The 17,978-nt window shown below is 40.1% G+C and overlaps 1 protein-coding gene across 2 annotated transcripts in view; it reads left to right on the top strand.

The window, feature by feature from the left end:
* Positions 1-17,978, top strand: part of RTN1 (reticulon 1) — a 470,076-nt gene that overhangs the window by 188,494 nt on the left and 263,604 nt on the right. The window contains exon 1 of one of the 2 annotated variants that reach the window (XM_017533922.1): positions 4,338-4,914. The exons of the other annotated variant lie outside the window; for it this stretch is intronic. Within the exon in view, the coding sequence (XP_017389411.1) occupies positions 4,674-4,914 (241 nt within the window). The 5' untranslated portion in view covers positions 4,338-4,673. Of the gene's footprint in view, positions 1-4,337; positions 4,915-17,978 lie in introns of those variants that run through there. 2 annotated transcript variants of the gene reach the window in all.

The following is a 17,978-nucleotide window of genomic DNA, read 5'->3' as shown; positions in this document are numbered from 1 at the left end:
CCACAAAAGACCCAGAATACTGAAAGCCATCCTGAGCAAAATGAACAAAACTAGAAGAATCACATTACCTACACAGAGCTATAGTAACCAAACAGCATGTTACTGCCATTTAAAAAACAAAACAAAACAAAATAAAAAACAGTGGAACAGAATAGAGAAGCCAGAAACAAATCCATTAATCTATAGTGAGTTCATTTTTTAAAAAGGTGCCAAGGCCATACACTGGGAAAGAATGGTCTCTTTAATAAACAGTTCTGGGACAACTTCATATTCATATGCAGAAAGTAGACCCTTATCTCTTGTCATATACAAAAATCAAATCAAAATAGATTAAAGACATACATAAGACCTCAAGCTAGGAAACCATTAAAAGAAAACATTGGGGGCCAGATGCAGTGCCTCACACCTGTAATCCCAGCACCTTGAGAGGCGGAGATGGGCAGATCACTTGAAGTCAGGAGTTCCAGACCAGCCTGGCCAGCATAATGAAATCCCGTCTCTACTAAAAATACAAAAATTAGCTGGGCTTGGTGATGGGTGCCTGTAATTGAGAGGCCGAAGGTAGGAGATTCACTTGAGCCCTGGAGGTGGAGGTTGCAGTGAGCCGAGATCGTACCACTGCACTCCATCCTGGGTGACAAAGAAAGACTCCGTCGCAAAAAAAGAAAGAAAACATTGAAACATTGGGGAAACTCTCCAGGATATTGGTCTTCGCAAAGATTTCTAGAGTAACACCCAATAAGGACAGGCAACCAAAGCAAAAATGGACAAATGGGATTATATCAAGTTAAAAATTTTCTGCACAGTAAAAGAAACACAAAGTGAAGAGACAGCCCACAGAATGAGAGAAAATATTTGCAAATTATCCATCTGACAAGGTATTAATAACCAGAATCTATAAGGAGCTCAAATAAGTCTGTAAGAAAAAATATAATGATCCATTAAAATGGGCAAAATATCTAGTAGACATTACTCAATAGAAGACATACAAATTAACAGCAAGCAGACATATGAAAAGGTGCTCAGTATCACTGATCATCGGAGAAATGCAAATCAGAACTACAATAAGATGTCATCTCACCAACTTAAAAAAGACTAGAGTTACCATATGATCCAGCAATCCCACTGTTGGGTATATACCCAAACAAAAGCAAAACTATATTGAAGAGATATCTGCACTCCAATGTTTATTGCAGCACTATATAATTCACACTAATCAAGATTTGGAAGCAATTCATGTGTTCATCAGGAGATAAATGGATAAAGAAAATGTGGTACATATACACAATGGACAACTATTCAGTTATAAAAAAGAATGAGACTCTGTCATTTGCACAACATAGATGGAACTGAAGGACATTTGTTAAGTGATGTAACCGAGACACAGAAAGACAAACTTCTTATGTTCTCACATAAGAAGAATTTTATGGGAATTTATTTATGGGAGATAAAAATTAAAACAGTTGAACTCATGGAGATAGATTGTAGAAGGATGTTTCCCAGAGGCAGGAAGTGTAGTGCTGGGAGGCTGGCGGGGGGATAGGGGATAGGGGCCACAGAAGTGTGACAGTTAATGATAGATATAAAAATATAGTTAGATATGAATGAACAAGATCTAGTATTCACTAGCACAGCCGGGTGCCTACAATCAACAATATATTTCAAAACAACAAAAAGATTATAATTGGATTGTTTGTAACCCAAAGCAAGGATAAATGCTTGAGGTGATGGATACCTCCTTTACCATGATGTGATTATTATTCATTGTATGCCTGTATTAAAATATCTAATATACCCCATAAATATACACACCTACTACGTGTGCACCCAACAAAATTTTTTTTTAAAGTCTACAGGTTACAGTTGAAGAATGTGGGATGTAGAGATGTTAAGTAACTTTAATATTGAGGCTGGAAAGAATTTCATCTTGGTTAAAGTTTGTTACTCGTGGCGCTCTTCCTGGATGTGCTCACATCCTGTTTCCCCATGATATACGAATTGGACTAAGTAAGAAACTAGTGCTAAATAAACGCTCCTCACCAGATTCCTTCTTTTCAAATGATGAACAAAACTTCTTTTACAAAAAACAAAAGCTGAAGACAAAACCTGACAGTTCTTTTGTCTCAACTCTTCTTGCTAAGAACCTTTTAAAAGTGACAGCCCTATTTTTTCTGTGTCTCAAAAGCATTTTAGAGTAATTCATAACTTAGAGCAACAATACAAGCCCCAGAATCCCATTGCTGACTGTGTGTTTTGCCCATAAATCTTCAAATTAGTCAAGCTTTGTCAGTTCAGAGGAGTGCAAAATAAATAATACTAACACACGAGTTCTTTCAAGTCAAAGCATAAACCTGAAAATATCTTCCCCCAATAGATGATTTGTATACATCCAAAGGTGGAGTCTAATAAGGAAAGCTAGTAATGAAAATTGCTAACACTGAAATAATGTAGACATCTCTTTTCAGCAGTGTAAAATAGAATAATTTATCAAAATGGAACTCTCAATAATGGTCAATTTCCTTTAATAACTTCACTCTAAATAGATTTAACTGGCTATTTCCTTCACACATTCTCAATGAGAGCATTGATCAGTATGAAAGAAATGTGACAAATAATTAGAATCATATCCCCAAACTTCTGATCTGATTAATCATAAGGAAACAAAGAGACTTGCTTAGGTCTCCCAGTATTTTTTAAGATAACTTTCATTTATGTTTCTCAGAGAAACAAAAGAATATACTCCATATTATTTTGTATGTAACTCCCTTGCATAGCAATTCTCAAATATTAGTACTCATCAATGACCGCTTAAGGTTGTATCGTCTATGAAAAATCCCCATCTAATATTTCTGATGCTTTAAGGAATATTAAATAATAGATCTGAAAAAAGCTTACAAGTGCCCCCTAATTACAAGACAGGATTAAGCTCCATGGAAAGCAGTGGAATAAGCTTTTCAACTTTATGGTTTCTTAAATATGCTCTTGTTTTATCATGGAAAGATATTTAAAAATCATTATGATTCATGATAACCAATTATTTTGTTGGTTTTGGATGAGTTCTTTTTATAGCTTTATTGAGATATAACTGACAACACATTAAATTGTCCATATTTACAGTAAACAGTAAGTTTTGACACATGTATGCACCTGCAAAGCTAGAACCACAATCTAGATGGGGAACATTTCCATCATGAGAGATAATTTTGAGTATATCAAAAATGTAAAATTTTGGTGACCATCAGATCTCCAGGTATATCTGGCTTTAGGAGGCCATATTTATTGTTTAGTGAATGATTTTTCTCTAACTTATTGCCAGCTTTTGAACACTGGTGCACTAACAGAACAAAAGATTGGCAGAATCTGGGCTTTTTCAGCATTATTGAGGAGCACTTGAATGGTACTGAAGTTGGCCTTTGAACATACCAGTGGACAGGTATGAAATCCTCAAGATGTGCCTGGTGGCCTAGAGTCCCACAGAGTCTCACAGTATGCTGTACGGTCTGCGTCCACTTTTCCTAGAGAAGAAACAGCAGACAAGCCTATTCCTTCAACCTGTGTGTTGTAGTGAATCTTAGTTTTTAAAGGCACATAATTTTATTAAACAATTTAGGAACCAATAAAGCACAAGACATTTGAAAAGATGGGTCTTCATATAGGCATAATACCTGATGAGGCAAGTCACTTTCCTCCTCTGAGTTTGAGTTTGTTTGCTGGCTATCTTCCCTTTTTTCACAGTGAACTGTAAAGAAAAAGATGCAAGCTTAATGGAATGTCCAACTTCTGAAATACAACAGACTGCACAGAACTGCACAGACAGCTTATGATTAGGATGGCCTTGGCTCAGTGTTTCTGAAAGGAAACGTACAGCTTTTGTCCTGCCTATTGACATTGTGTTTGCCCTCAGGGCTGGTCAGGGTGAGATCTGTTAAGCTTTTTTGGAGGCTGTCCTGATAACTCATTCCTTTAGTCCACTATTTTCAGGCCCATTTTGGAAACGCAGTATTTACCTCGGGGTTGCAGCTTCCCACGTCTCCATGTGCCACCAGAACCCATCTCCACCGCTTACCCGCTCAGACCTGTGTCCCCTCCACAACTGATACTGGTCACTCTCAGAACTGTGGCCCTGAGCTCTCTAGCTTTCCCCTTTGCCTCGGGACCCAGGCCACCAGTAGGGGCTTAACTTTCTGAGTTGGGAAGGCGACGCTGCTGGGGGCTGCTTCTACCTGCTAGTCTTTCTTTTTTATTCCTCCCCAAACGAGGGGAAGATTCGAGCGGGTTTGGCACATCCCCTAACCGGGGCCTGCCATTTGCAGGTTAGGGGCTGACGTGCCCAGGAGGACCCGGACCAAGCAGGCCATTTTTACCTGCGTAATAACAGGCTTGGGAGTAGCGAAGCAGCGGCGGCAGCAGCGACTGGAGTAGGAGGAGGAGCGCAGGCAGCGGCCGCGGCGGGGCGGGAGGAAGAGGAGGGGGGAGGAGGAGGAGCTGAAGCGGGAAGAGCGGTAGGCAGCGGCTCCGCGGAGTTGCACCAGAGGCGGCGGCGGCGGCGGCTCTGAGACACCGCAGCCTCCCGGAGTGCGGAGTCCCTCCGGGGACAGCAGCAGGGAGCGCCCGCGCAGCCACCGCGCCTCGGCCCAGCCAAGCCGCCGTCGCCGCGCCGGGAAACGCCAGCCATGGCCGCGCCGCCGGATCCGCAGGACGAGCTGCTGCCGCTGGCCTGCCCCGGGTCCCAGTGGCTCAGGGACCGGGGGGAGGGGGAGAATGAAGCGGTGACGCCGAAAGGGGCCACGCCGGCTCCTCAGGCTGGGGAGCCTAGCCCGGGGTTGGGCGCCAGGGCCCGGGAAGCGGCGCCGCGGGAACCCGGCTCGTGCCCCGCCCGGCAGCCGCCCGTTGCCATGGAAACTGCATCCACAGGTAAGGCGGGCGCCACTGCCCGGCAAATGGCGTCGGGGACCTAGGCCCCCCAGTCAGTCCCCTTCTACGCGGCTCTCCTGGGAACCTGCCTCGCGCTCTCTGCCTTGAGCGCCAGCCCCACCCCCGCGTCGCCACTGGCGACTGGGAATATTCGCGGGCCGGTGGAAAACAATAATTTTATTTTTCCAAAGGTTCAGAAGACGTCAGGATGCCTTTGATCCTTTTATTTCATTATCATGATTCTTTCAGATCAAAAAATTTTTCTCAGCAAACCGCAGCATCCTGGCTGCTGGCGAGTCTGGGTAGAAGTTTCTCCCTCCTGCCAGGGGGCTCCAAGCTGTAGGGCCAGTTTGACAGGTTGTGGGGATTCGGGGGGCGTGTTTGCGCACAGCTTGAGCGCCCGCGACAGGAGATACTGATAACCCAGTGGCGGCCAGGTCCGCGGCCTCTGTACCTGGCTCTGCCCAGGGCAGAGATGTGGCTGTAACTGCCCCTTACCCCTGCCCTCCACGAATCGCCACCACACTTACTACCCCCACATTCCTTCCCCTCTTCCCCCGCAGAAAACAAACCCCAGAGAGTGTGTCCCTATTTCGGAGACACAGCTTTGCAAGCAGGCTTGGTGCTGTGGCTCCCCCTGCCCGGAACCTGTCTTTCGCCACCGCTGCCCGGATGGCCCCACCTTGCAGGGAGAATTGAAACTTGGAACTCCGAAGTGCGGCGGGCCTGGCTGTGGGTTGGAAGGTTTGAGTGGCGATGAGTGGATGTGGCATAGTTTACCAGCAGTCTGACCACCCCCTCCCCCGCCTTGGAAATTTCCCTGGGTTTGACCTTTCTTCGCCTGACTCCCTATTCTAAGTCTGAGTGCGCGGGTGTCCAGCGGGAGCTAAGGCCCCTGGCGCATCCTGGTCAAAGGATCCACAAAGCGCGCTTTGAGGCTGCCGGCCTGGTTGACGCTGTTTCCAAGGAGAAGGAAAGGGGATGCTGTGTGGTGCTGTTTCCTGAGAAAGCTTTGCTATGGTGGAGTGGGAGTTGTGTAGTTTTGGCAATGTAGAGCTAAAAGGCCTGGGGTGGCGGGTGCTCCCAGAGGAGGGGTTGTGAGGTGGGACTGGAGTGTGCTCTTGGTGGTCGATGTAAGGAAACCCCTTTTCAGCTTCTCCTAAGGGTTATGTGGAATACCTAGGGTAATAGTAATTAACTCTGCCCTGGTACAGAAGATCTGAACTGGGGAAAAGAGGTTTTGGTTCTGTGGAATACCTAGGGTAATAGTAATTAACTCTGCCCTGGTATGGAAGATCTGAACTGGGGAAAAGAGGTTTGGATAAAACTTGTCAATATCCTGAAGGGAAGAGGAAAAGTGGAGACCCTATGTAAGAAAGAAAGAAAGAGAGAAAGAGAGAAAGAGAGAGAGAGAGAGAAAGAAAGAAAGAAAAGTACTCAAAAACCCCAACGGTAAACACCATTTGTTATATATTAATTATGATCTCTCTTGGGGTGGGGGAGGATTTAAGTCTAAGAATGGCTACTCAGTCTTTCTTTCAACTTCTGCATCCAAATGAAAACAAAACTCTTTATAATTGCAAAAGAAGATGGCAAATGATAATAGACAAAGGAAGGTAGTTTTTGTCTTTACCATTCTTTGTTGAGGGTTGAATCTTTATCCACTGTAATCAAAATAAATTAAATTTTGTCTTTATGAAACATTAACCACCTCCTTTTAGTGTCACCAAGATTATGTGAGCTAGAAAAAAGAAAACTAAATGCCCGATGTTCAGTAACATATCATCCATGAAAGTTGTTATATAGGAAATGCTTAGAATATATATTTGTGGGGTACAGTGTGATGTTTTGATGTATGTCTTTATTGTCAAATGATTAGCTAATTAACAAATCCATCATCTCATGTACTTATTTTTTGTGATAAAAGCATTTAAAATTTACCGTTTTAGCAATTTCAAAATATACAGTGCATTGCTACAGAAAGGTGACTGTAATAAGTAACAATGTGTTTGCCATTTATTATTATCATCATAGAAATATCTTGCTTTGTTGAATGTGTTAGGGCTTTTCTATCCTAGGCAACAAATATAGTAATAAAATCAAACATGATACCTTTTTTGGGTGGGAGGAGAATGAAGAAAGATGGAAGGTACACATATTTTGCATATTTATATAGAAATTTTTTAGTTTATCATTGTGGCTTGAAGGAATCTCTGATATAGTTGTTGATTGGTTAATGTTTTAAATCTCTATGTTTTTTATTAAGTAGTCTGGATGTGCTGCTGCAAGAGAATCAAATGCAAGAAATGATGTCTAAATAAATAACTAAAAATCCAAAGAAATCTTTGCCAGCTTTCTGGTCTATTATTTTGGCAATTCTATTGCTATAAGCAAAGTCAGCATGTGAGCCCTCAATTGTCTCAGAGACGCCTACTAAGCACACTACTTTATACTGCATTTTTAAATTTACCTTTTTTTGGCTTATAGACAGAAATTTATTTTCTCGTAGTGCTAGAAGCTGAGAAATCTAAGATCAAGGTAGATTTAGTATCTGCTGAGGGTCTGCTTCCTGGTTCATAGATAGCTGTCTTTTCACTGTGTCCCCACATGGCAGAAGAGTACTTAATTTTTTTTTTTTAAGAGTGGTGCTTTTTGGGACTCAACTCAAACTAAAAAGTAACTTAGACTTTGAGTATGATGCATTGTAAACAGATTTTGTTTCTTTTTCAAATGGAAATATAAGACAGATATTGATGTTTTAAAAAGTGTTTTTCTGAAAAACATCACCCATCATGCCATCTGGACAGAGATTCTGTTATTTATTTTTATACATTGATGGTAATTAAAATTCCCCCAGGAACATTTCCGAAAATATTTATTAGCAGTGTCCTGGAATGAATATATGTTTAAATATCATTAAAACTGTACCATAGGCTGGGCGTCAGTGGCTCACGCCTGTAATCCCAGCACTTTGGGAGGCTGAGTCCGGTGGATCACAAGGTCAGGAGCTCAAGACCATCCTGGCCAACATAGTGAAACCCCGTCTCTACTAAAAATACAAAACAAAACAAAACAAAACAAAACAAAAAACCCAAAATCAACGACAAAAAAACCCGTGTACCATAAAACTCCATCAGTCCTCTATTTTCAGGTATTCTCATTGCTTTCGTCCCTTTTGTGGTGTGGAAATAGTCTCAACAAAAAGTAACACTGTCTTTTAAAGTTACGACTTCATGTCTAAATTGATACTGGACATGTGAAATTATGTCTGTTGACAAGGGAACATTTTATACACTGGATAGGCTGCAACATGTTAGAGTTGTTAATCATAAAAGTGCCATCAACTAATAACTTTATACAAGGAATGTTAAGAGTAACTGTTTTGTTTTTTCATGATCAGTTATTTTATTCCTGGAAACTATTCAAAAAGAGCATACAATAACCAAAGGAAAAAAGAATGGTCCTTTGTTTAAAGAAAGAATTTTAAATAGAACATTTGAACAAAATGAAATAGAAGTTAACTCATTGCTTGCTTTGGAAATTAACTCATTGACCGCTTAATATATGGAAAGCGAAATGAAGAACATAATGGAGAATGGTCAGGAAAAAATCAGTCCAATATGATTTGCTTCAGTGATATCAACTTACAGGTGAATTGACTTAAATTTCAAGATAATTGCAAAAAGCATTTTCCAATTTACATGGATTGTATTGCTTATATGTTTGCATTTTTCAAATGCTAAATGTGATGCTGTATTGGAAAAACTATTCTCAGCCTATCATGATTTAAATAATTTTCAGGAGGTTTTATATAACCTGTGTTTATTCTATTTAATATAATAAATCTAGAGAACTATAGCACATTACCAGTCATCTTCTAAATTCCATTTGGAGGCTAGATTAACTGTCTTCACTTTTGGATGTGTTTGACAGATATGTGGAAATTTTTTATTTGGAGTCATTTCCAGGTAATCCCCTTCAGAAGGTATAAATTTCAATCTTCTTTCTTTTGAGAAAGCTACACTTCTATTGAAATGGTAAGGAACATTACACTTTGCTATTACTATCTTTAAAACATATAAGATGAATAAAAGAGTTTGGAAAATTAATGCAATTTATTTCTCTGGACATATCCTTTGAATATGATCAATACCATTTCTGGAAGTAAGTACAATATATGTTCTTTAATATTGGGAATTCACATTGGGTTAAATTAAAATTTAGAGTTGCTTACATACTTTAAAAATACATTGATAAATATTATCAAGGCTTTCAGCTTAACTTTCCCTTCATGAACTTGCTGTTCCAAGAAAACCACCCTGCTCATTGCCCTACTCTTAGGCTCTCCTCTCTCCATGTCTTTTTTACTTCTGATTCTGAGGGTTGAGAGAAGGGTTGTTGATTATCTAGCCCATTTTATTGTCTATTCCTGGGAGCATGGATTACAGGGATTACAGAGAGCTTTTGTTATCTTTTGTAAAGTGAGAAACCATTGCGATTCAATTCAACTTACTAGATTTTTATTAAATGCCTCCTTTGTGTAAGGATCTGTGCTAAACACAGGTCGGTCATGGTTTCCTAAAATGTGCACCTTTGTGATTCACAGTATTTAATTTAGCCAAATAGTTCCTTGTGTGTTATTTTTTATTTTCTTCATTCCCAAGTTATTGCTGGAAGCTCGACTAGAAGGGAATTATAATAATCCAACCCCATGGGCACAAGGTTATGAGTTAGTTTTCTGAGATCAGCACAGAATAAGTAAATATGAGCACAGCTTGCTTAGACTATTGTAGCTGTGAAAAACAAAAGTTTTCTCTCTTTCCCTTTATTTCTATCATCTACCTCATTCTTTGCATCTTCATAGAAGTAACTGGCTAAATATTACATCAAGATGTTTGGATTAGTTGTGATTATATTCAACAATTAGGTTATTTCAGTGATGACTAAGGGAGTTTTAAAAACGATGCTGGAAAATTTAGAGGGCAGTGAAAATAAAAGACATTTCAGGAGGCTAATATATCCACGTAGGAATGCTCTGCACTAAAGTCATTATAAAGAACATGGTCCAAAAATGAAAGACAAACAACCAGTTTTGTTTGGTTAAATAATATTTGAGGGCAAAGAGAACAGTGAGAAGAGTGTGAGCCAGAGAGGCCAACTGTTTGTGGAAGAAGCTGTAGTAATAGGATGTGAGAAAAGGGAGGAAAGAACTTTTCAATTCTTAGTTGAGCTCCCTGATTTAAAATAGACAGTGATTCTTATGTGGGAAAATTAATATATAGAGAAAGAAAGACTGGAATCCCAGGATATGTAAACAGAAGGTAAAATCCTGTATTACTACTTTGATGAGATCAGTTCTTCACATCCAACTACTTTACATCTCACAGAATTGAATGAGTAGCTGAGCAGTTTTAAATTCATTCCCAGTATCTTTGGAGAATAAGACTAGGGCTAGAAAAGTTGAAATTGATACATGGTTTTCAAAAAGGGGGAAATGGTGGATTCTTAAAACTTATAAATCAATACATTTGATACTGATTGCTGATGTAATCTAAGAATGCATTATTATGCTAAATATTCATAGACCCTTAGAAAAGAATGAATATGTTGATCAGAAATTCCCTCTGGTTCACTAAAAAATAATGCCTGTACAACATTATTTCTCTTTTTTTTTTTTCAGATTTTGAATTATCAACATGTGTGTAGCACTTCCTATGCCCAGGAACACTACAAAGCACTCAACTTACATAAAGATATAGAAAGCATGCTCTTTAATTTTCTAAACGGCACAAAATTTCAAAAGATGGTTCATATGTTACAGTGTAGATTGATATGAAAAAGAATTTTGATTTTAGTGTTTATTCAAAAGCAACAACATAAATCTGTTTATTAAAATAAATTTTGCCCCAATTAAAAAATTGGGGGAGGGTAGAAAAAATACATGCACATGTTATTAAAATCCAAAAGGTACAAAGGGTATGTTGAGAAAAGGAAGTCTTCACACCTTACCTTTCAACAGTCCATTGCCCCTGTCCAGAGGTAACCATTGTAATTAGTTTCAGCAAGAGAGCATTATTTATGATTATATTACGATTTATTGAACTCTTGCTATATGTCAGGCATTGTCTAAGCACTGAGGATTATTGTACAGAAAAGGACAGATAAAAGTCTATAATCCATAATGTTTATTTTTTTTCCTTGGCGGGGACAAGGGGACAGTAGGAAGGTTAGCAGAGACCAGAGCATACATATCAAGAGATGATAAGTATTATGGAAAAGGTCCAAATACAGTGTTGGGAATGAGAGGGATAGTCAAAGAAGACTTCTTTGATAAGGTATCTTTAAAGCAGAGACTTGAAGGAAGTGATAGAATGGTCATACAGATGGCTGAGAGAAGATTTTGGGCAGAGGGAATATCCTTTGCAAAGGCCCTGGATGTGAGTGTGCCTAGCACATTCAAGGAACCACAGGAAGGGCAGTCAGGTGTAGTAAGCAAGGGGAGAATGACAGAGGATGAGCAAAGGGTGAGAGGTAGAGAGGAATGGATAGATTAGGTCATTAGGTCCTGTAGGCCCTCGTAACAGCTTTGAATATTACTTTGTGATGGGAGCCACAGGAATGGGAGAGGTGTTAAATAGAGAAGGAGCATATTTAGAGTTCAGTTTTAAGTGTAATTAATCATTCTAGCCACTGTGTTGAGAATCTAACATGGGTGGGTGGTGATGGTTGGTGTGGAGCAAGAATGACCTACTAGTAAGCCATTGCAGTAATCTGAGCAAGAAATTATGGTGGCTTGCATCAGAGTGACAGCACTGGAAGAGGTGAAAAGTGGTTGGATTTTAGATATATTCTGAATGTAAAGCTAACAGTATATCCTAATGGGTTGTATAGCAGGTATGAGAAAGGACATAATGGTCATGCAATGATTTTTGGCTTGAGTAAATATAAGAATGGAGTTGTTATTAGCTGGAGTTGGGAAGACTTTAGGTAGAGCATGTTTCAGGGAAAATCCAAAAGTTTGGTTTTGCAAATGTTAATCTTTGAATGTCTGTTTGATGTCCAAGTGGAGTTGTCAAGTAGGCAGTGTAGAGTAGGGCTGGGGAGTGATCTGATCTGTATATATATATGTTGGGAGTTGTTGGTATAGAGATGAGATCACTAAGGGAGTGAGTGTTGCGAGTGATTAGGTCAAGGAGTCCTGGGTCAATCAAATAATCAGGTATTTCAAAGAAAACCCAGTAAAAGTGGATAATTAAGTAGGAAAACTGAGACTCCAGTAAAAAACAGAAACATATGTCAAGAGGAATAGAGTGATTGATTCTGCCAAATGCTGCTTGTGGTTAAGACAGAGACTGAGAATCAGCCATTGGATTTGACAATGAGTAAGTCATTCAAAGTGCTGGGAAAAACATCTTGGTTAAAATGATTTTAAAGCCAATGAGAGGGGAGACAATAAGAGATGATATTTATAGACCTGACTCCCTTGGGGAGTTTTACTATAAAGAAAACTGAAAAAATAAAATGTAACTATTTGGAGATTGAGATAAAATGAAGGGATTTTTTTTTTTCCTGTGGGGAATATTAAGGCATAAATGCAAGATGATGCAAATGATACAGTAGTCAGGGAAAGATTGGTGGTGTAGGAGGCACGGGCATTTCCTGAAACTGTGTCTCTGAGTGAGTAAGGGGGGTTGGAGCTAGCACACAGAGAAGGGCTGATATGGTTCATGGATATAATGGAGGAAAGACAGAGGAGAAGGCACATGTGCAGAGAATGGGTGGACGTAGGGCTGAGAACAGGAGGAAGTTTTCCTTAACTGCTTCTATTTTATCAAGAAAATAGGAAGCAGGGTCAACAGAGTGAAGGCAGGAGTGGAGTTGTTGAAAGTTTGAGAAGAGGGGAGAAGGCATAAAATTGTCACTTAGGTAAATGAGAGCATGAAAAGACTAGGGCAAATTGAGGGAATACTGAGCAGCCCTTGGGGCTCACTTGGAGCTTAAAGTGAGACTAATCACTGTATATATTATCTTGATTTTAGTTTGGAATGGGTAGGTAGTTGGCTTGGTTTTTATTTTTGTTTTCCAGTGATCCCAGTAGGAAGAGAGGGGCAATGGATTTGAGGATATATACAAGGCAGCATATACATGCTTGATCATAAAATTTGCTGAGGAGTAATGAAGCATAGCAAAAAGATGACATAAGCAGTGGATTGTATATGCTGGCAGTGTTGCTGGAGTAATGGTACTAAAGTAAGGGAGATGAAAGGATAAGAGGTGATGATTTGGTAGCTGAGGTGTTTGAGGTAGATAGTACAAGGGGCACTATTATTGAGAAGGAGTGGAAAACTGAGATGGAGTGGATGACAAGCCCATTGGAGGAGTCCAGAAGAAAGGTGAAAACAGGAGTGAAACAACACCTACATGATTACTGACATCACAATGAACCATGATGGATTCTGGGAGGTACAGTAAACCAGACGTGAATGGATATCTTTAGCAAGGGACATAATGGCCTAGAATGCTGCCTAGGGGCTTTTAGGGGGAAGGAAGAACAGTGGCCTGTAACATTATAAATGTAAAATTTTGACTATAAGTTCTGCAAATTCTATTTAATATGTATAAAACGTAGGAGATGTAACTTAAAATAGTTCATGGTGGGGGTTGGGAAATTTGAGGGTTGTAATTAGCTAAATATGAGCTAGTGGTATGGTGAAATTACTAAAATATCTTATGTAATTTCAGGTAGTATTAATAGAAAGTCTCAGGTGCACATTATATGAGGGAATAGTTCCCCTAGATTCTGTTCTAGGCAGGCCAAATTTGGAGTCTCGTGCTAAAGGGTAGGTGCCGTGCTTTGAGAGACGTTGATGAGCTGTAATACGGTGAGAGAAGGGCAATTGAGAGGCTTTTGGAAGATATGCCGTTTGAGAGATAAAGAAATTAAGAATTTTTATCCAAAAGAAAAGAAAGGAGATCTGAATGTTAAATACTAGAAGAACTTCCATGAAGCAAAGAAAGAAGACTTGACCCAGCTGATTTCATAGGACAAAATTAGGACTAGTGATTTGGAGAAGCAGATTTCTGCTGAATAAAAGAAAATGTTCTAGTAATTAGAACTGACCAGAAAAGACAGATTCTCTCCCAGTTAGTGATGTTCAAGCAAAAGCCAGGTTGCTGTTTTAATGGGGGAAATGTAGAAAGGAAGTCGTTAGTTACACCAATATATTTATATCTTCCTTAAAGACAACAATGCCCCTAACTTGACATTGTTATTATTACATTATTACTCGTATTAATTCATTTTCAAGCTGCTGATAAAGAGATATTCGAGACTGGGCAATTTACAAAGAGAAAGGTTTAATGAACTTACAATTCCACATGGTTGGAGAGGCCTCCCAATTATGTCAGAAGGCAAGGAGGAGCAAGTTATGTCTTATATGATGGCAGTAGGCAAAGAGAGAGAGTGGGCAGGGAAAATTCCAGATCTTGTAAGACTTATTCACTATCATGAGAACAGCACGGGAAAGACCTGCCCCATGATTCAATTACCTCCTGCCGGGTTTCTCCCATAACATGTGGGAATTCAAGATGAGATTTGGGTGGGGACACAGACAAACCATATCATTCTGCCCCTGTCCCCTCCCAAATCTCATGTCCTTACTTCAAAACCAATCAGTCCCCCAAAGTCTTAACTCATTTCAGTATTAACTCAAAGGTTAACACTCCAGTGTCTCATCTGAGACAAAGCATGTCTCTTCTGCCTGTGAGCATGTAAAATGAAAGTTGGTTACTTCCTAGCTACAGTGGAGGTACAGGCATTGAGTAAATATAGCCATTCCAAATGGGAGAAATTGGCCAAAACAAAGAGGCTATAGGCCCCATGCATGTCCAAAATCTAGTAGGGCAGTCAAATCTTAAAACTTCAAAATGATCTCCTTTGACTCCGTGTCTAACTGATGCAGGAGGTGGGTTCCCATGGTCTTGGGCAGCTCTGCCTCAGTGGCTTTGCAGGGTACAGCCTTCCTCCTGCCTGCTTTCATAGGCTGGTGTTGAGTGTCTGTGGCTTTTCCAGGCGCATGGTGCAAGTTGTCAGTGAATCTACTATTCTGGGGTCTGGAAGACAATGGCCCTCTTCTAACAGCTCCACTAGGTGGTCCCCCAGTAGGGACTTTGTGTGGGCATCTGACCCCACATTTCTTTTTTGTACTGCTTTAGCAGAGGTTCTGTCTGAGAGCCCTATGCCTATAGCAAACCTCTGCCTGGACATCCAGGTACTTCCATATATGCTCTGAAATCTAGGCAGAGGTTCCCAATCATCATTTCTTGACATCTGTGAACTTGAAGGCTCAATGCCACATGGAAGCTACTAAGGCTTGGGGATTGCACCCTCTGAAACCACAGCTCAAGCTCTGTGTTGGCCCCTTTCAGCCACAGCTGGAGTAGCTGAGATGCAGAGCACCAAGTCCCTAGGCTGCTCACAGCAAAAGGACCCTGGGCCAGCCCATGAAATCATTTTCTCCTAGGCCTCTGGGCCTATGATGGGATGTGAAGACCTCTGACGTTCCCCGGAGACATTTTCCCATTGTCTTGGAGATTCACATTTGGCACCTCATTACTTATGCAAATATCTGCAGCTGGCTTGAATTGTTCCTCAGAAAATGGTATTTCCTTTTCTATCACACTGTCAGGCTGCAAATTTTCTGAACTTTTATGCTCTGCTTCTCTTATGAAACTGACTGCCTTTAACAACACCCTAGTCACATCTTGAATGCTTTGCTGCATAGAAATTTCTTCTGCCAATACCCTAAATCATCTCTCTCAAGTTCAAAGTTCCACAAATATGTAGGGTAGGCGCAAAGTGTCACCAGTGTCTTTGCTAAAACATGAGTCACCTTTGCTACAATTCCCAACAAGTTCCTCATTTCTATCTGAGACTACCTCAGCCTGGACCTTATTTTTCCATATAGCTATCAGGCTTTTGGTCAAAGCCATTTAACAAGTCTCTAGGAAGTGCCAAACGTTTCCTCCAAACTGTTCCAACCTCTTCCTGTTACCAAGTTTCAAAGTCGCTTCCACATTTTCGAGCATCTTTTCAGCAGCACCCCACTCTACTGGTATCAATTTATTGTATTACTCTGTTTTCACACTGCTGATAAAGACATAACTGAGACTGCTCATTTCACAAAAGAAAGAGGTTTAATGAACTGACAGTTCCACATGGCTGGAGAGGCCTCACAATCATGGTGGAAGGCAAGGAGGAGCAAGTCATGTCTTACATGGATGACAGTAGGCAGAGAGAGAGATTGGGCAGGGAAACTCCCCCTTATACTACCATCAGATCTCATGAGACTTATTTGCTATCACGAGAAAAACACAGGAAAGATCTGCCCCATGATTAAGTTACCTCCCATTGGGTCCCTCCTACAACATGCAGGAATTCAAGATGAGATTTGGGTGGGGACACAGCCAAACCATATCAGTACTTTAACATTGTTGCCTATTTCTCAAAAATGAGCTGCACACTAATGAAACTGGAAACGGTGTCCATCACAGAAACCATAGTTACCCCAAATTGACTACTTGAAATGTGTTGCTCACAGAATCGTGTCCTTTTAAAAATCCTCCTCTAGTTCCCCATTGTCAAGAAAACTTCATAATGTGACATGTTTTCTTATTAAGAACTACACAATTCTATCCAGTTTTGGATTATTAATATAAATATGAAATATGTTATCTGCAGTAGCTCTTTCATTTATTCTTTTTGAAAAACTATCTTCTTCATTTTTTACTGAATCTGGTTCCGTAAATATTCAATATATTCTAAAATGTTTTGAAAATTCATTAAATAATTTTGTAATTCTAAAAGCATCATACAATTCTTTCCTTATTTCTCTGCCTCACTATCTGTATATTTATGGCAGATTACTCATTGGAAAACCATGTTTCCTGTGTTGCTTAATGAAGCACATTTTTAGCTGAAAGAATTCTCCATTCTAATTTCCACATCCAATCCCCAAATGCCTTTTCTAATTCATTTATTGCATGAGATTTTTTGTAAAATCAATTATAGACCAAATTCTTGCTTTCTGAATTTGGAAAATTTGTTGAATCTCACATCCTTCAAAATTTCTAGAATTTTGTTTTATGCATAGCAATCTTTGGCTTTTTAAGAACAACTACCCTTGGACAACAGAAAATTATGTGTATTTGAATTATTGCTGATCTAGTTGACAGCCAAAGGAACAGAAAACAATGTCATGTCTGCCTTTGGCATGAATTTTTCAACTCACTCTGAAAAAAATCAGGGCTTCTCAAAATATTGTCTGTAGACTACCTGCTCCAACATCAGATGGGGTAACTACAGACCTCATCCTAGGGAAACAAGCCTACCAGGTGCATCTTAAAGCTATAAGAAGCACTGATTTATTGAGTTTCCTGCTCATGCTTGGCATTTTGTAGAAGATGTGGGGAAAAGAGGAGCATGAGCCATGTCCCTTTCCCCATTTCCTCCTGGGCTTATTGTCATTCATTTGGGAGATGTGGCCAACTCCCACAAAACAAAGGTGAGTAACTCAGGTCAGCATGCAGCTTGATGCTTGGATGGATGGTACAAGCTATATGAGTGACAGGAATTTCATGACTGTATGGATTCCAATGTACCTGGTCTCTTGAAAGATGGATAGGATTAGAAGGGGGGAGAAGTGAGCAGAAAGACAGTCTGAGTAAGAGGATGATAACAGGGAAGTGAGCAGTGATGAGAAGGGAGATTGTGGGGGGCTTGAGGGCTGCTCGGGACTCTAGTCTCCTTTTCTATGGATTCTGGGATCTTTGCAGGCTTATATGTAAGGGAAGTAATATCACAGAGCTATGTTAAGGAAGATTAGTTTAACAGTAGCATAGAAGATGAATTCATTGAGGATAATCCTAAACCTGCGACTTTTGCTGGAAGAAGGCCGAACCGGTAACATCAGTTTCAGGGCCTTGAATAAGTAATCATGGGAATAAAGAGGGAGGTACATGGGAAGAAAGATGAGAGGCTTCACAGAAACCGTCAACAGGACTTT

The sequence above is a fragment of the Cebus imitator genome, unplaced genomic scaffold (genome assembly GCF_001604975.1).
Source record: "Cebus imitator isolate Cc_AM_T3 unplaced genomic scaffold, Cebus_imitator-1.0 Scaffold83, whole genome shotgun sequence".
NCBI classification, from domain to species: Eukaryota; Metazoa; Chordata; class Mammalia; order Primates; family Cebidae; genus Cebus; species Cebus imitator.
This window is presented reverse-complemented; position numbering and strand designations above follow the sequence as displayed.